The sequence below is a fragment of the Equus quagga genome, chromosome 21 (assembly GCF_021613505.1).
Source record: "Equus quagga isolate Etosha38 chromosome 21, UCLA_HA_Equagga_1.0, whole genome shotgun sequence".
NCBI classification, from domain to species: Eukaryota; Metazoa; Chordata; class Mammalia; order Perissodactyla; family Equidae; genus Equus; species Equus quagga.
Genome location: NC_060287.1, coordinates 7,846,593 through 7,866,845, shown reverse-complemented (window position 1 = coordinate 7,866,845; position 20,253 = coordinate 7,846,593). Strand labels below are relative to the sequence as shown.

General features: G+C 35.7%; 1 protein-coding gene across 2 annotated transcripts in view; it reads right to left on the bottom strand.

Moving 5' to 3' along the window:
• Positions 1-360: 360 nt before the first annotated feature.
• Positions 361-20,253, bottom strand: part of GBE1 (1,4-alpha-glucan branching enzyme 1) — a 246,815-nt gene continuing 226,922 nt past the window's right edge. For both annotated transcript variants that reach the window (XM_046648014.1, XM_046648015.1), the window contains 2 exons: positions 10,017-10,134; positions 361-2,205 (listed from right to left, as the gene is read on the bottom strand). In XM_046648014.1, coding sequence (XP_046503970.1) covers positions 2,149-2,205; positions 10,017-10,134 — 175 coding nt within the window. In that variant the 3' untranslated portion in view covers positions 361-2,148. The remainder of the gene's footprint in view (positions 2,206-10,016; positions 10,135-20,253) is intronic.

Here is a 20,253-nt window from a genome sequence, read left to right as displayed (position 1 = left end):
GTGTGGTAATCTCCCATGATCGACTCCCCCTCCACCCCCAACATCCTCCTTTGTCATTAGCTGAAGATGATATTTAAGTGGGGGCTTCAGCCATTTTGGCGAGTTGCTCAGCTTGCCTGAGCCTCTCCCATGTATACATGTTATAAAGCTTTGTTTAATTTTCTCCTGTTATTCTGTCTCATGTGAATTTAATTTGTTCTCTGGCCAGAAGAACCCACAGCGGGTAGAGGAAATGTCTTCCTCCCCTACAATGTTGAGAATGTTACTGATTCAAAAATGAAGATTTAAAGTGAAATATACTACATTAGAATGCTCTATAAAGGTTATATGTGCTATGATAGGAAAAAAACAACCACCATGTTCTATTTTGGACTCAATATTTTATTTGTTTGCATGTATTTTTATAACTCTTACCTAGCAACATACATTTATTGCTCTTCTTAGGGGGAAAAACACTGGACAAGGGCAATCAACTTACATTACACTGCTCAGCTCAAGCTTTAGACTGTGAAATCTAAGGAACACATTAGTGAGACCCATCAGTATAAGGAAAACACAGCATAGAATTACTCTGGTCTTTTTGACTTTGCCACAGAGGTCACAATGGAAAGGCAATGGGTTCTGGGTGCGAAGTAATTTCTTGTCATTTTTAAAGAACTTCAACAGAAAAATAGCACAAATCTTCATACATAAGAAAGGCATAGACAAGGAATTATAAACCAGGACACAAAACATCACGGTTGCGCACTGTGTTTTATCGATAGCAGGTACAGCCCATGGATCACGGCAGAGGGACGATACTAATTATTCAAACTATTATTCTACCTTGAAGTGAAAGCAAATACATATCAAGACCTAGATTCAAGGCTTTCCCCAAAAAAAGTTATAAGGCAGGTAGTCAATATATAGGTTTAGCTATAAAAGTAAGTCTATTTTGCTAATCTCTTTCATGATTGAATGAGTTTTTAACAGAAAGGCTTCCAAGTGCTTCTTACTCATCATGAAAAACCAGGCTAAAAACAAACAAAAAAACAGTATTAATGTAAAAGAAAAAATTAGACCTTTAAAAAAAGTGACAGATACATTATGTTTTATAAATGCCTCATAATTTCTCTGTTATGAATGAATTACGCATCAGTGATTTTAGACCTGTGGCAAAGTATTTAATAAACCGAGCGGCAATTTCATGACTGAGTAGCCCACTGAGTTGAGACAGTTAATTCAGCTTTTAAAAGTGCTCAGATTTATAGCTGGAGAGTAGCTTAGATATCTGAGTGGGTTAGCATAACTTCAAGTTACAAAATGGAACCTAAAAGAAAATACATTATTAATCGCCATGCCTCCTCGTCCTTGTGCACGTATGCATATACGTGGGGTATCAGAGTTGTGATAAGGCATTTTAATATTCATTGTAAATCAATCCCCATAATAGTACAGCAAAATAGCCATTTTTAGCAAAGGCAATTTGCAAATTTTTTTTTATTGATTCTAAGTAAAAGACATTTTCTGAAATGTTAAAATTACCAATTCAGGCCTTTGGATAGACTGAGATATCAGCATCTACCAAGATACTAAGTGAACAAGAGATCACATGATGAAAATTATGCAAAATGAGGCATAGAGGAGTTCATCGATAATAACTTTTATGTTACCTTTGATACAACTCTTATTCTTATATTACTATTTATTACAGTATTCCTAAACACAATTTTTTAAAACACAGTAACAATCTTGGTACTTTGTAATTCAGACCAAGAGATACTAGAACAAATAAAGCCACCAAATATCCACCTTAAAAAATACTGTCTACATTCAACATAAGTAACCATACACGACACAATTCAAATTTGAACTTAAAGCCAGGAGAGCAATGTTGTTTAAAGACATCATGCATAATACTTCGTTTGAGGATCCTAACTGCTCAGATGCTTGGAAAATATAGTCCAGGGTCCCTGAAATTTCAAAAATATCCTCCGCCCACTTCTTAAAGTTTGACCATCATTTGCATAGAGCAATACTGAATTTCAGACATCTGACATTTTGGCTAGACAACCGTATTTTGAGAAGCGTACACATCATAAGCTCTGCGACATTGAGGACGGGGAGCAAGGCACAGTCTTCCTCCAGTGGAGCTGAAGCCAGGTCTCTTCAGTTGGGCGGATCCACGTTCTGAAGAATGAGGGCCACTCGGCTTGGAATGTACACCTACGTCAACACAAGCATGTCAGTGCAACTGAAAGAAATACTGAGCGCAGTGTCACTGTGGCAAAGGGACATGACGCAGTGTCACGTTTGCTTAAAGTTGCAGTTATCTTTATAACTCTCCCGGCTCTGGGGAGACTAGTTCCATGTTCCAACAGTTCTGGCCTCACTGTGAGACTCCTTTAAAACAACCACCACTAGAGGGCTCCATACGCTTTACAAAAGCCAACGTTCCTCAGACACTAGGGACATAAATGGCACTGACTGCTGTTTCGGTATCATGAGGTGGTAAAGGCTGCCCGACAGGTCACAATGTTATTCTATTCAGGTGAGTAAAAGTAACACACAAAACACTGCTTTACGTCAAGACATTTGCCATCCTGTTTTTTGGTTTTCTCCTGTCATTTTAAGAACAAAAAGTTAAATGTAATATGAGGGATCCTAAGTGTATTTTAGGCCCCTCCCTAACTTAAACGAATCAAAAAGCTTGCCACGGCACTTAAAATACAATACACATCCTTTCCACACCCCGCAGAGTGCTGACCTAGCTCCTTCTTGCTTAAGCGCACCTCTCATCCCAGCTCAGCACATCATTTGTCTCTTCTCCCCTCACTCGCCAAGCTCCAGCCTCAGGGGCCTTTCAGTTCCTTCAATACGTCACACCCTTCCCTTCCTCTGGGTCTTGCCCAGGCTGTGCCCTCTGTTTGGAACACTCTCTACTTTGCTAGTTCCTTATCGCTTGAATGTTGAAAAATCCCAGCTTGATGGAGAGGTGTTCCTTGACAACGCTAGAGATGACAGTTTCTCCATTTCATTTTCTGTCATAGCACCATTTTCGTTTCTTTCTGAACACTTAATCTACTTTGTGATTTTTTTCAAGTTTATTATGTTCTCCCCACTAGACTATGAGCTTTACAAAGGCAGAGGCCATGTATCTTCACATTTCTAACTCTTAGTAGGTGCCAATGGACAAAGTAGGTGCAATCATGGCTGAATAAAGAATGAATACAGGAATCAGTAATAGTGGGATCAATATGTGCATATTTCACAAAATATCCTTTTATATACTTACATCTGAAATAATTTTTATACAATTGAGAAGTGATTTAACTGCTTGATGCTTCTCTATGTGCTAAATACACATAAGATATTTACATAAGATATTTAATTACACATAAGATATTTAATTATTAACAAAGCAAATCGTAAAAACATTACAGATTGCTGTCATCATTGTGAAAGTATCTCTCCATTTCTGACTTTGTGAATATTTTACTATTTTTAGTCACTTTAAGTGAATGATTGACTGATGGTTAAAGGAAAAGGCTTTTATATAAGTTTAGGACCATAATGAAAGATGCAAAGAAAACACGGCTTTAGGGAAAAAAAAAATAAAAGAACAGAACAGCTGATTTTCATTGAATGAGACTTTTGTATGTCCAGTGCATCTCAACCCAGCACATGAACACTATGTTTTCTCTTAAGGTTTCTGTCATAAAGAACTCTTACAACTCTTAAAAAAAAATCAGATATACCAATACAGTTGGTTAGTTTTGAACATTAAAGATTAAAAGCAGTTTTAAAAGGATGGCATTTTGAGAAATTTATATTATGAATGTCATAACTAGAGAACAGTGTTGCTAATCTTTAAAAGTAACAGTGATTTAGGAAATGACCATCAACATCTGAGAAAGATCTCACAAATGTTAACGGTCACTGCGTAGCTCAATGTCTCACAGTCTGACTTGCAATCCAGTACTTCCAATGATAAACATTATATCCTTGCAGTCATTAAGCGTGGGGAAACCATGTATTTCAAAGTCACAATCTGTTTCCCTATAATTTACACACTCTTTTTAATGTCTCATAGCTTTTAAACCACATCAGTATTTAATTGCTAATGCAATCCGTTCCATTCAATATGTTCTGATTGTGAGAGGTGAGATGGTTATGAAATTGGTTCAACAAAAGGAAGCTGGAGGTACCCATGAACAAAGTAGGACCATTACCAACGACCCAGCCAGATCTAGTCCAAAGGATGGCATATTTCCATAGTCAACACAGACTATGTTGCAAAAGCAACATAAAAAATATACAATATATGCAACATAAAAGCAAAGGAGGAAAAATAAAAGAAACAACGGTCAGATTCAACCAATTCTATCTCCAAGTCTTATGAAAACAGGCATGAATGAAGCCAGTGTCCTGCCCTTCTAAAGGAGTTTGCCAGGTGCTTATTTTATTCTGTGTATTTAGTTTGGGGAACCACAGTAACTAGGTGTAACTAATCAGTAACATGGCAGGTTATAATCAGAATGTTTCTGAATTGTTCTGTTATGAGCATCCTAAAACTCAATCTAAATTTCTCAGTAGCACCAGAAACGGGACAAAAGAAATTCAGGTCCCTTTATATTAAAAACATTTCTCTGATATTATATGGTTCTATACGCAGATAAAAGGATTCTGAAAAGCCCAAGCCTCCTGAGAACAATGCGATGAAACACAGGAATCAGACCCAGGACAAACGAGGGTAGGTCCCCACTCAGCGTGTGGCAGTGATCCATCAGGACAAGTACGCCAATCTCCGGTTTGGATCCTATGCAGTTTTGGTATCTACTCTGTTTACTTCATAACCTTATACTGATTTCATGAATGAAATATAATTGATAACTATAACTGATAATTTATAAACAATCTCTGTGATCTTTTAGTATTTTAGCTAGCCCAAATTTAAGAGTAAAACAAAAGGGATGACATAAGAAGTTTGAGGTTTGCAATATATGCATTGAACTTCCTATTTTGGCATTTAATGATTAAAAAATGCTCCAAGAACTCTTGCTAAAGATGCTGGTCATTTTATGTAAGGAGCTTTATGACACCAATTCCAGTCACTCTTAGAGACCTCTGAATACTATCTATTCAAAAACCTTCAGTTGATAATTGTCTAATATCATTAACGGGAATATTGTGTAATTATAGTTTTTCACTGCAGTGTTAATTACCAGAATGTGTTATGTTGCTCTAGAGCCCTTGCAGTATAGGCAATATGAGAGAATTTCCCCAAGCAAGTGATGTTTCTTAACTATGGCTGTTTATGGAATTTTCAGTTTTCTTCTTTATTAGGGTTCTGAGTATGTAAATCAATTTTCTTGGTGGTTGGGAAATGACTACCAATTATACTAAAGGACTTAAGATAATCAGAACTAATCTTTATGATGAGACAATTACACACATGAACAATTTGGGGGCTCTGTAATTTAGTACTAAGTATTGGCTCTGTAACTCTCATTTTATAATTTTAATTCTAAAAATAGTTTTGATTCATGCAGCAAGAAAAAAATATGAACATAATTTAAGTAGATCGAAACATAAACATTTAAGTATATTTAAATATAAACAATTTATATTTAAGTACATGTATATGGAAACCGTCTAGTACAGATGTCAGATAACATGTGCTGATAAAGATAGCTACGTGCCCACTTATAGCCATTAAGCCCTAAACATTTTGTAGCTAGGATCACATTAAGAACATATGAGATAATGTAATGTATGCCATGAATTTCATTTTTTCTAGCTATATTTATAGTGAACTCTTCAAAAGGAATCAGAATGCCACAGTATAATCCAATTCATTCATTAAGAGAGTCAAAATGCATGCTAATCTACCCAATTATTTTGACTACCTTAATGACTTAGTCACCATGCCACCCACTAGGACAGCTAATACAATAACTGATCCCACAATAATCTACTATATTATGTCATCCAGGCAAAGTACTGTGTTCTCCTAGGATCATAACTGGGTTGCAAAAATTAATTACATAATTTTCGAAAACAGAAAATTTTAAAATAATTTTAAAAAATACATTAAAGGCTGATTTTTAAATTTTCTTAGAAATTGTTAAATTTAGCCATAGAACATAATTGAAGAGTGATGACATCATTTGATGAAAAGGATATTAGACTCTTAACAGTCTACATACACACATTTGTCATAAAAAATTACTAATTACTTTGAAAACCAAGGGTGACATATAAAATAATGTTAATTTTCGCAAACATACTTTAGTTCATAAAATACTCTTTAAGAAAAAAGAAATCTTTCTTAATTCATTATTTTGTATTAGGTTAAGAGAAAAGTGATGCTGATAAATATTTCTATATAGAGATGTATATTTTCTTATCTAACTTAGAAATATTAAAAGGAGAAAACTGTAAGAATCAAGATTGATTTTCTTGGTCCAAAAAAACTAAATATTTTCAAAACTTTGGATACAGCAAAAGATATTTCCCAACTGTTAAGTACTATTTTCAAATACTTACAACTGAGGGAAATAAAAAAGTACATCGATGCCAAATCTCCTATTTAAACCAAAGTCTACTTTCGAACCCCCAAATTTAGAAGGAGAATAAACAGATCTACTGCTTAATGATAAGGAGCCTAACTGGCAGAGTAAGAAATGCTAAAACTATTGCTTTATTCAAATTTTCACCATTGAGACGGCTTGAGTAACTATAAAGGAATCTAATTCGCTTCAGGTTCAATAATCTCTGTTCAATTTGTGGGATGGAATTTGAGTTTATAAATCAGAGAAGAGAAAGCAAGTGCCCTGCCCCGCTTCCGGTGCACTCATCAACATTTGGGGTAACACAGAAGTTCCTATATCAGGAACCAAAGTACAGAGAAATGACCATGCAAAACTGGAGTTTGCAATAACTGCCAGGAGAGCAAAACGGAGCTCTGCCCCGTGGCTTCTTGGCATTTGTGCGAGACTCGGGCCTCAGCAAATACGTTTGAATGCTAGTACCCGTGCAGCTCTCCTGTGCCTTCACAGTTCCCACTGATGGAGCAAAGACAGACCACGCCGGAGTGGGCCCTGCTGATGCTGCAGCACGGATGGCTATTTTAAGATTCCTTCGAGCTCTGTTTGTTGCTATCTTTGAAAACAGATTTGACACTTATTCAGCAGATCCTTTGGATTATTGAGCTTGCAAATTAAGCTTTAGTGAATACAGTGTCCCAGTTATGATGGTCAGAAGTTTCATGGAAAAGGAAAATGTTATATTTTTGTCCTCCCCTTTCCCTTTTATTCTAGGCACTTGGGAGGCAGAAATGATCTCTTATTGGTGGTGGAACGTGAGGCGTACAGCACACACGGCCATGTTCAAGAAACTTGACTGGATCCTAGCACATAGGAATCAGCTTACAAAGAGTTCCATTATAATCAAGTATTATTATAATAGGTATGTCTTTTAATGTAATTTTTTCTCTGGCTCTTCGAAAGATAACTCTGGCAAGAAGGAACCTGTTTTATTGGATTTTCTGGTCTATTTGGGCTCCTTTATTCTTAGATTAGACCAGTGATCATTTTCTCTGGAGCCTAAAGACTTATTTAAGTGACTAATTCCTGAAGCACCTGTAGTCATGGAAAACAGGATGTTGCAGGGTCCATCTTTACCTTTCTGGCCAAGTCGGATCAGAATTCTATTACCGGCAGGGGTTAAGCTCTACTTTATTTCTCATGTGCTTGCAGTGCTGTATTCTTCCACATGTTATCGAGACATGTCATATTCTCCACTCCACCTGCTAATTTAAAACTGCATATTCCATATTTGCAAGATCAAGTCAATTAGTGTTTGGAAAAGTAATCTCTTGACTGTTGCTGCCACTGGCTGGTTGGCTGGTTTAATTATGACAGAATATCTTTGCTCTTACAGAATTGAAGAGATGCCAAGAAATTTTTTGCCCACCCCTAAAGATTGTGAGCCCTCGCCTAAGATTATCATTCCCACAGTTGTGAGGTCTTCTTAATCCTGTGTCCTCAAAGCATCTAGTGTTTTGATGTACTTAAAATACCTAAAAAATTCTCATATAGCTATGACAACAATAACTTTAAAATACCTGTGCAATAGCACTTTGCAGTTTCCAAAAAGCTTGGCTGCGTTAAGGAATTTATACCTCCTTAGAGTCTCTTGCTATAGGAAGGATATTATTACTAATCCTCATTATACAGAGGAGGGAAACTGAGGCACAAAAAGGTAAATTACTCAAGTTCTCATAGCTAGTAAATGGCAGACCGAGGGCTTGATCCCAAGTTCCCAGCCATGACACTCTCTGGCCTTTCGCTATCCCACCAGGCCTCTTTCCCTAACACCACCCTCTTTGGATACAGGAACCTTTAGGAAAGTTGGCTACATAAGAATTTTGCTGTCTGGATCTTTCAAAGTCCTTTGGGTCTGGTTTAATTGGTTCAAGTTCAGCTTTACCGCAATCAGTTGCTGGTCTCCATGACTCCTCTTTGCCAGCTGAATCATCTTCCCTAACCCCTCAGGAGTCACTAACTCTTTTGGTTATTTCAGAGCTTTAGGATAATTTTCTTACTCATTTCAGAAACTATTTTTATCAGTCTTATTTTACATGGCAAGACTGAATGTTCTGACAGGCTATAGCAATTGTTCTTTGAAGAAAGAATCTGATAACACCTTTGAGCCCTCTCTCTTAAAAACACATATGTATCTATATCTACATCTAAAGCTCTGTCAATGTCACCACCAACACCACCCATTGGCACACACATACACTAGGGTGATACCTAAGTCTTCTGTGGCCATTGCATTTGCCTCAAAGTCTACAATCAACAACTCAATCTTGCTCATCTCTGCTCTTTTCATTTATCTTATGCCCACCCCTAAAGATTGTGAGCCCTCGCCTAAGATTATCATTTCCACAGTTGTGAGAAGATGCCACTTATGCCACTGTCTTTGGCACATCGATTCTGTATTATATTATATATGGTGGTTTACAAAGTGATGTGCTGGCACCACTTTAAGAGGGGAGAACAGAGTAGGAAAATGAGGAACCAGGGGTCCCATACAAATTCTCCTCGTTGACTTATACCTAAATATTTTAAAAATGAGAGAATTTAACAGCTATGACAAAGCTATGTATACATTTGTTAGATACATCCTGGACTCATACAAGTGAAGCACATCTTAATCCAAGATCTCCCATGGGGGGAAAGAACACAGATCTGAGACAGAGAAACAGAAGAAGAGAGAGAAAGAGAGAGAGAGGGGCATATGACTAACCAGGAAAAGAAAAAAAATACACCTAACGTAGATGTGGGATTGAGCTTATTATCTGGCCATAAAGTAAATGAAGAATTCCTCCCAATCTGAAGAGTTTCTAAATTCTACATTTTTAAAAGACTTTAAACCCAGTAGTTTAAAGCAATATTCTTTCATTTGTGTTAAGAACACAAAGTAAAAATTAGTTGTATAACTTAATGCTTTCCTCAGTAATATGAAGAAACCAGGGAATTTTCTAACTAGAATAAACTCAGTCTTCGATTGACTACAAGAAAAAAAAATATTTCTATTGTTCCTTTTAAGGTGTTTTAAATTGAACTTCATTAGACATTCAACGTAATGTAGAAATCTGCTTAATGTAAAATACAGAAAGCAAAAACAGAAGGAACATGAATTGTTGCGTAAAAAGTAGAAATGTTCATAACAGGAAAAAAACTGCTTTCCTCTTACTTTTTGAAAAATAATTTTTAATCCTATCAATGTTCAAACTTCCCCAATTGGTTTTCCCTACTAGTTTCCCCAAATCCACTTCGGTCCAGCACCGCACACTGCATGCGTCTGGTTTTTTTCAGGGCAGTTCTCCATCCCTGTTCCTTCTCTACCCACTGCGGTTTTCACATGTTGCTTACTTGTTGGAGAGTTTTTCTTTGCACAAAAACATCACTTTCAAAGTAAAGGATTAAATTAAAATGCAATGAAAATATGTTAAAAACCTTACTTACCAAAAGAGAAGAGGGACGCTCATTATGCTCATAAGGCTCAGAAAAGAAATCGGTATTGTGGTCCAATCTCTGGTGTCCTCCATATTCCGCTGCGTCGGAATCTAGCACAATTTTGAATGTACGGCTCTTAAGGAGTAACAACAGGTTAGGAGTTGAATGAGGCATTATGAAAGACGTTCTGAGAAAGGAATTTAAAAGAGAGTATTCTGAACACGGTTAAATCGTGCTTTGTGCCATGTGCTCACTTCTTCTCTAATGTTTCAGTGATTCTCATGTTTGAAAGGGGTTTTGTAGCCTATCTAGTGCACACACCCATGGGATCCTTGTCTTCCTTCTATCACAGCTCATCACGTGATCATCCAGACTGGGACTGAATATACCAATTACCAAAGAATCTACTTTTCTCTTAACACAACCCATTCCATTTGTTAGAAATTCTCCTCCACTGTGAACAGAAATTTGACTCCTTGGGACCAATTTTACCCAGAAAAGCTATAAAGAATAAGTTCAAATTACAGTAACTATTCAAATATTTATTAATAGCTAGGCTATCTCCATGTGTCCTCTGCATATATTACTAAATACATACTAAATATAATCATAGAACCTTTGATCATTCCTCATTTGATATGGCTTTTTACTCCCCCATCTCTGAATTCATTCCAGTTTTCTAGATCCTGGTTATTAAAGTGAGGAACGGAGAAGTGACCCGAGTGCGCACGTGTGGTCTGAGGAGTGCACGATGAAGCGGGCTTACCCCCTCCCCCGGTTACAGGCAGCATGCTGCTATTAACACACAAGATCACGTCCACAGACTATCCATCATGCCATGGGTGGATTCATGTTACAACCAGGAGATCTGCTACAATTTAACATCTGATTTTTCAGTGAGTTATTAGACATGTTAGCATTACTGCATTTACAACAAAATAAAAGCTATGGTTATTAGATTCAAATTTATTATGCTCAGAATGTCTAGACGTGATACTTTGATACAAAACCCAACAAGTAAATATACATAGGTACTTAGAAATCTTAAATTTCTTCTAGCCTAAGGAGGCATACAGATAGGTTTAACGGCTTTGTATTTTCTTTTCCTAGTACATGAACTTTTAATCCCAGAAATGTTTGTATATTTTCATTACAGCAAAAATAATCATATTAAAATTACATATGAGTACTAAACAATGACCATCATTTTCATGCCTAGGGAAGCTCTGTCTGGGTCAGAGATGCAGACGGACTCACTCTAGGAAGTTTTGCTGGGAGTGGTGGTGTCATCTCCCTCAATCCGGGTCAGCCTGCTCTGATTCAAGTTCAAACTAATAATCAGCATATTCGTGTGTTCAGAGGAGAGAGAGACAGAGAGACCGAGATTCAAAAGATGACTACTGGGCACAGGCACACTCTAAAGTCACTTAGTACAGGTGAAAATGATTTGAGCAGACCAACTTATTTAATGGCAAACTATGGATAGTGAAAATAAATAATTGAGGACACAGTAAATAAATAAATCATTGTGGAATGAAAGGAGCTATTAAAATAAAAGTTTAGATTTTGTTCTTCATCCTAGTTCATTAAATACTTATACAAATGCTCAAAAAAGCAAAAATAAAAACAAAAAGAGTACAGTTTAGAGAATTATATCCTAGAATACTTTTGAAAACTTTTGATATAGACTATCAATAATTAAATACGTGGTTAAGCACAATTATTAAATTAGTGGTTAACTACAATTATTAAATTAGTTATTAAAGCAAGTATATCATCAAAAGCAATGGTCCCCAACCTGTGAGTTGACAATCACTGGTAGTCGTATTATTGGAAGGGTCTCAATGAATGAACAATTATGTTATTGTAAGGGACTGGGAATCTATATGTATATTAAGCATTGTCTGAAGACTAAATTACGTTATTATACACATTTGATACTGTTTTTCAAAGAATGTGCATTTTTTAATTAATAAAGTACAGATTCACTTAAAAAGTCACAGAATTTATAGTAAGTTTTTGCCTATGTATTTTCTCATTCAAAAGTTATAGAAAGAACAATTATTACATAAGGATGCATTTCTTTTTGACATTGAAAAAGATAATCACACTGAAAATGGTTAGAATCTACTCACTCAATATATATAATTTGTAGCCATAAAGGAAAAGCTTACAAAAGCCACAAAGAAAGTCTCAAAATATCAGTTTAGACACATTTCTCTGATCTATAATTTAAAGAAAAAATTCAGCTGTGGTCACTTTTGGAATTACCCAGCCCCATGTCTGTATCACCCAAGAAACACAATAACTTCCTGGAGAAAACGCAACCCTTAAAGTCCACAAATTCCAACAATTTAAGATTGTTGTAGATTAAAAGTAATGATTGTGAAAGAGCTTTATGATTGTAAATTAGTACCATATATTATTCAAGAATCAGGAAACCCCATCTTTTAGGAACAATGCTTAGAACAAAAATTTTTTAAGAGGTTATTTGAGCAACTGGATTTTTGTGTGTTTTTCTGTCCTCTCACTCAGGCGTTCCCTCACTCCCTCTGTCTCCTGTGCACACACACACACAGATACACATACATACACAACATGGGACCCACACAGTACCAAAACCCCTACACAACCCCGTCTCCATTAAAGAACATCTCCCTGAAAATATAACTCAGCCAATTGACACTTAAACTACCTTCTTCATATGATTTCCAATTCCATAGTAGACAGGACAAATGTAGCAGGACAGCTCAACACCTCCACGTCACCTGTTCTATTCATAGCTATCACCCGACACCTAGCAGACTGCCTTCTCACAACAGGTTCTCAGTACATCTTTGAAACTGATATTCAGGATGACAATTCTGATTCACCAAGAAAGGTCAAGGTACATATCTTAATTTTTTATATTAGAATAAAGTAGAATAAATTATCCTTACTCTCTATTCACTTAATAAATAGATACAATGTATGAGGCACTGCACAAGATTTTAAAAAGTGACTAAGAGATGGTCTTAGTTTACATGCAACTTACAGCCTATGAAGGGAGATTAGACATGCACATCAATGTTGATAAGTAAAACAGAAAGCAATATGCAATGAGAGGTAGAGCCAAGGAGGAAAGGCAGGATTGACATTCTGTATATAAGGAGTTTTGACCGATGGGCTGGGCTGTTAAGATTTATTTTGGTAATTAAATATGAGAATGTTGAAAATTTTTGAGAAAGGGAATGAGAATCAAGAAAATTAACCTGGAGGTTGGGAATATAATAGGATCAACAAGCAAAAGGCTAAACCAGAGAAACCAGCCAGGAATCTAACAATGCCATGAGGATAGTAAGTATGGCTAAACTCTGATGGTGTAAAGGGAGACATATAGATAAGTCAATGAGATTTTGCATGTACAACTGATGGTAGTCAGATGGTAAGGAAACTGACGCTCAATTTGGGGAAACAGCAGTGGAAGGGAAGAAGAGTTGTGCCCAAAGGCATACAGACAGTTTAGTGGCAGAGTTGGGATGTCCACACCCATAGTCAAACATAGATCTAATCACTCTCTACAGTAAACAGCTGTTTTCTGCTAAGAATCAGGCAAAGTGTTTTCATATGCAGTTTCCTGTTTAATTCTAAAGTTGAGATTCTAAGAATAAAGAGGCTAGAATGAGCATGACATGAGAATAAAAATAAGAAAAGCAGATAAAACGATATTTATCTAAATGATTAATCTAATTAAATTTAACAGATTGTGTTAAAGGACTGGATTCCTAATATTCCTTATGGAGTCTGAATAGCTGTCAAAATTCTTCCATTTGTTCTAGATCCATTTCTTGTTCATTTGGTCATTTTACTGGTGAATACAAAATATTGGACCAAATGTTTACATTGCTCAATTTAGGAAAATACAGTAGGAAAAGAATGATAGAATTATTTCATGGAAATTTTTTTTAAAAGAAGATCAAATAGGTCCCTATCCATTTGAACGTCATTTAAAAATATTATGATTCCTTCTTATTTTAAATTCAAGAGATTCCTAAGTATTTGATAAATCTATCAACAGGTTGAAGCAGATAAAAACTTTTAAGCATTATATCACAGTCTATGTCCTTAAATTTTAACCAAGGAAGAGCCATGTTCTGAAGACCTGTACTAATAAGATTAAAGAAGAGTGAAGGCATGAAGACTCTTAAATTCAATGGCTCTTCAAATACTTCAAAAGCTGCTGTGTTTGCTCAGCCACTTGATAAAGTGTCTGTTCAAAGTATAAGGATTTTCATGTAAGAAGTACTATCATTTATATCATTCTGCATTAAACTCACTTCACTCCCACCGATGAAGCTAAGGAAATTTATTGTAAGGTACTATCCCTGAGGTTTCGAACTGAGTGACAATAAAAGGGCTTCTCCAGTGACTAGATGATCATAAAAATGGCAAAGTTGGTGAGTTACCATGCATCTTTAAATCGAAGACAATATAGATTTGGGATGAAATTTTTTATATATCTTCAATAAAGAGAAAAAATATCACTACCATGCCAAGCACTGTAAGAAATATCCCAATTGAAGACATGTGAAATGTGAAAAAAATGTACATCTTAGAATACATGAATACAAAATTCATGAATATAAAATATTGGACAAAAAATTTACCTTGTTCAATTTGGGAAAATATAGTAGGGAAAGCATGATAGAATTTTTTATGGAGATTTTTTTAAAAAAGGAGATCAAACAGGTCCCTATCCATTTCGATGTCACTTAAAAATATTTAAGTTATTTAAAAAGCAACAAACAAAACAAGTTCATAGACTCAGAGAACAGATTGGTGGGTGCCAGAGGTAGGGGTTAGGGAGGGGGAGAAATGGGTGAAGGGGGTCAAAAGGTTGTAAAAATAAAAGGAATATATGAATTTAGTATGTTACTTTTTATATCTTATTCTTTAATCAACCCAGCCATATTATTATGATGGCGGTAACTTCTGGGACCTGAGTGACCCTAGGAGGGAGAATCCTTATCCAAGGCAGAAAACATCCACAGGAAATTCCAAGAAACTGAGAACATCTGGCAGAATAAGACTAGGTGCGGGAAAGCCAGGAGAATTTTATGTTTTTAACAGTCTAAACATTACGACCAGCACAGGACTTGCCACAACGTTCTAACATAACCCTTCCCTTTGCATGCTTCCTGAATTGAATTTTATTTTTTGCCAGCTACAATCCACAAATGTTAGGTTATGGCCATATAGCATCTCAAATACATTTGTCCATCTATTTTATAAATATAGGTAAATTATGCCTAGTTTACTGTCCTAGACACAGATTACAACTTTTAGTTGCTCACTCTGTTCTCTTTCCAAGTGCAGGGGTAGCAGAGAGCTGTAATGTGTTACTGAATATTTTATGGATGTGTATGTGTGTTAGTGTGAGGTAGGCATGTGTGTCTGATTTACACATCCCTATCTTTACTTCTCTGATCTAATATATATATTAATTTAAAAATTCATCACCGGAAAGGAGTTCTGATATTTTAATCATATTTTCAAAACTATTTTATGGCAGTTTATGTAGCATTTATGACTATGTTACTTTCAACGGAAAATATACATTTAGCTTTTTTTTCTCCTTGACTTTAGTTTAAAAAGAATCCCCAAATATTATATTTCTAAAATAAAATTAAAAGAGAGAATAATATGAAAATAAATACAGAATTTACCATTGAATGTAGTCAAAGTATATTTTAAAATACAGTGAATGCCAAATGCAACTTCTCTTTAAGGGAGAAATTTTTCTTTTTTACTTTTATTAGTTCACATTAAAATTGCAGTGTACTTGAAAAAAGCAACATCTTCATCATGAGCTACATATGGATTCAATTTTGCGAACACTGTCTTCATTAAAAGTTTAAATGACAATCACACATTTTACTGAAGTGCAAAATGGAAGTATATTTCTAGTATAATCTAGGATGTGCTCATATCGTCAATGATAGGTTTCTGATTTTACAGTGAAAAATTAACTCCAATTTCTGCAAGTTTACTTCCTTGGCTGTAAATTTTTAGAAACTGTACAATGCAGAATAGCAATAAAACAAACTTAAAGGATGAGGGGCTCAAATATTATCTACCACATTCATTAATGGATTGCTAGGCTTTTTGAAATGTATTTTCGTGAAAATTATTAGTATATTCTTAGGCATGCTTAATAACACACATCAGCAAATAGCAAATCAAATGTTAATACAAAATATTGAGTACTACATATTTCTAGGCAAATAGGAAAATTATTCTAAATACTTAACAGAATACTTTGCCTAACTTAATTAGGAAGTTTTCTTTGTTCTAGAAGATGACATAACTTGAACTAAAAAATGTCATTGTTGCTCAGTGACTCAAGAAAGAATAATAATGAGGAAAGCATGCCCACACTTAAAGAAGAATAATGAAAAAGTATGCTCACACTTCCAGCCTAAGCTCCCTCTAAAATTGTTGCTCTTTGTCTGTGCCATTAAGGATTACCCAAAGAAGTTCTAAATTCAATTATTTGATGAAGCAAAAGCAACTATCTAGAAGAGCAAAAGAAGAAATAACAGATCTTTATTCACCTTTTAACCACATATTTTGTCATCAAAATGAGTTTTGACCATGCAGATTCAACATTTCTTACAAACACATTATGCTTTTGAACCCAAAAGAACTTTGACTTAGGCTATAAAGACACACCCCTCCCCAAACTTGCTCTAACACAGCCTTCAATGGAGTCCAACACAATATAGATAAGTGGGAAAGATACTCGGAAACTTCAAAGTCCCTGAAAAATAATGACAATTATAAGCAGTAAGCAAGCATCATCTGCGCCATTTCAGGCAGACAGGCAAAAACAGGAGCAAGTATCCTAACATAGTAAAATATGGTGGGTGCAGCCAGGGGCTTTGGGGTCCAACAATTACGTTCTAATCCCAGTCCTGCCAATTACCAACTGTGTGTCTGCGAGCAAGTTAGTGAATTCCTCGAGGCTCAGTTTCTCGTTGGTAAAACAGAGGTACTGTATCAGAGGCTGCTGTGAGGACGGACTGAAGCAATGCACAGAGGGCTTGACATCGTGCAAACACTGGGACACGTCCTCAATTAGCTGCTGTTTTATTGTCATTATAGACTTTGGACCATTTAAACTACTGTTTTAAGTTATGAAAAATATAAAAGTGGGTCAATTTATTCTCTTACGTTTTACACCCAACTTGGCCTCTTCTTTAATGACCTTTATTTCCATTCCCTTCTCCCCACTGTCTTTGTTCTCATTAGAATCGAAACATTTTTCCTGTTATATAAAAACTTTAACATTAAAGCTTAATTAGCACACCCAACTCTTTGAGGACTAGATACTTTCTTTTAAATTTTAAGGTGTTTTTTTTTTTTAAGGGAAAAATCTCATCGTGTTTCTCAGAAACATTGAGAAGCCTACTCTGAACACCCTCACTGAAAATGAAACACCTCCTTACACCCTCCTGTACCGGCCCTGATTTTTCACCATAGCATTATCAACATGTTATAAAGTTAATTATATTTTCTGCCTTTCTTTGTTAAAATACAATTTCTATAAGGATTTCTGTCTTTTCCCACGCCCCACCCCCTTCCTCCTCACTGCCTAGGACCCAGATCAGATATTTCTGGAGTGGATGTGCCTCTCGTTATTTTCCTATTGTAGTATCCTCCTTGGGGTTTGATCTATGCATGCTTTTGCTAAACTTTAAGAAGTAATTTAATACTACTTTGGCTATAAAAACCAACCTTGATTTTCTTGCCTCATTTTATAGAGTTAACATTTCAAATCTGTACAACATAATTTCTAACACAATCCCATTTCATTATCTGTAAAGTTTTACTTGGATTTTTAAAAAGATTTTTTTCTTTCTTTTTGGAGAAGTCACAATAGTTAAACAAATTCATGTCAGTTTGAAGAAATTAAGTCTCAAGTGAATAACTCTGACTGGTATGAGCTCTGGAGATAGACATTTTATATAATTCTTAGTTGAAGTGGATAAGTGATTACAGGTTTACTAAAGTCAGCATATACTCAAAGACTGCAGTATCAACTTGACTGGTTAGCTTTCTCAATACAGATGATTGAATTTAAGCATAGAACATCCAAATGATTTCTCAAAAGTCATATATCTATAAAATAATTTGGCAGGGCCAAATTATGCACCTAGGTATATTTTCTACCACTCTACCACCGTCTGCCAGTTAAAGACTGAAAACTATATGAACATTAAAATACATAACCATCTGAAAGCTGATTATTTTAGTGTTGGTAGTAGAAATATCCTTTTTTCTTTATTTGAAGTCATAACTCATGAGGAATAATGTACAGGTAATGTATATTCCTTTTTCTCTTTTAACTTTTAAGGCCAAATAGAAAATTATAATACTTTAGGGCTCACTCAGAGCTTCATGAAGCCAAATGAAGAGACTGAGCTAGCTTCCCATGAAAAACTGTAAAGCAAAGCTTGCAGGCATGTGTACGTGTGTGTGTGTGAGCGTGTAAACACTCGTGCATCATCACTCCCAGTCTTTCCTGAGCACTTCCGGGCACACAGCTCACAACTATTATAATTATACCTAGATTAATAATTGTGATGGAAAAGATTCAAAGTAAACATTTCCTCACAGGCACTAAAAACATAGTGAGAGAGCTTTAAAAACACACACACACACGATTGCTAATAAATATATTTCCCAGGAGTATAATGAATCTAATATAGTAGTTTGCAATCATCTTTAAAACAACCATATTGGTTTAATGTCACCAGGTAGACACGGGAAAGAATTACACAAAGAAAGAGTAGAGCTGCTAAGTTATTTCTGCAAAGTGCGTGTTTGTACAATTCAAAATGAAATCCGCAAATGTTTTGGCTATGGGAGTCAAACATGGAGATGATTTACATAATTCAAATGAGCAAAAATTTTGGCATGTTGTGAATCAAATTCTATGTCGATTTAATTATTTATTTTCATGGTGATTTCACAAATGTGAGTTTTATTTAGACTATCCAATTATTATTAAAATTCCAAAGTGATGAGACTATTACAGTGATGAGAGAGTTCATCAAATCCACCGAGAGGATTCTCGACAGCCCTTAGGTACGTGTCAGAGGCAGCCAGCAGACAAAATATCACCAGGAATAAGTCTCCTACCACCAAAACTATTAAGGTGAGGAACGCAAATACATACAATTCAATGCTTCTAATATAAATCGACAGGGAAGCTCATCTCCCTCAATCTAAGGCTGTATCTACTGTGTGTGGTTAGAACAAATTAGAACTCATGCTGTAAACCTACACCGGTAACACGGGGCTAGTGTGCAGATCACAACTTCTACACTCAAGGAGGAACACGCCCAGCAGTTTAAGAAAGCTGAGGACAGGAGAACTCTTATCTTTCACCTCTCTGTAGTGTTCTTTCCTCTGTTCTAGGGGATGTTTACTCCAAAAACCCTTTTATCCTCTAATATCCTTCAGCACCGATCATGACACTTTCCCAATCAGCAGCTGAAGTTGAATATGCTTAGGTTTATGTCATGGTTTAATAAAATATCTGAGTGGACATCTTTTTCCTTAAAAAATTATTTTACCCTTTTAAGGTAGGTATGTTTCTTTTAAAAATTCTCCATTTGAATTGATCTTTGCTATTGAGCGTCCGAAACCAGGAAAGGATAAGACTTCAAAAAGATGCCATTGAGTCAGAGGCACCATTAACTTTTACAAAGAGAAGCAGGGAAAACAAATAAAATTATAAGTAATTAGTGAGACATGCTTTACCTATTTTAATGGCATTTCTACAGGGCAAGAAAGCGATGAACTATCTGGCGCCCAAACGAAAAACTGCTGAACTTAGAGGAACTAGATTAAATCACATTTATTCACTTACTAGGAATACGATCTTGAGAAAGTTATAATCTTCCTGATGTTCATATTTAGGTTGGGGATAAAAATACTTGCCTGATTTGCAGCACTAAAATGATGTGAGGATGAGTCAATGTCAGTGAAAGCAGGTCAACACTGTGAAGGGTGAGGTAAATTGAACTTACAGTACTAACTAGGAAATCTCTCCCAACCCAGCTATTTGATTTAATTTGAATGGGCTGAACCAGGCCGTGCTAGAGCTCTTCTACCTCTCAAAAATCTGATTCCCTTCTGCCCAGTATTTCCTAACAGTCATTAAGCACCACAAAATTGCACTTGGTGAACAAGGCACAGA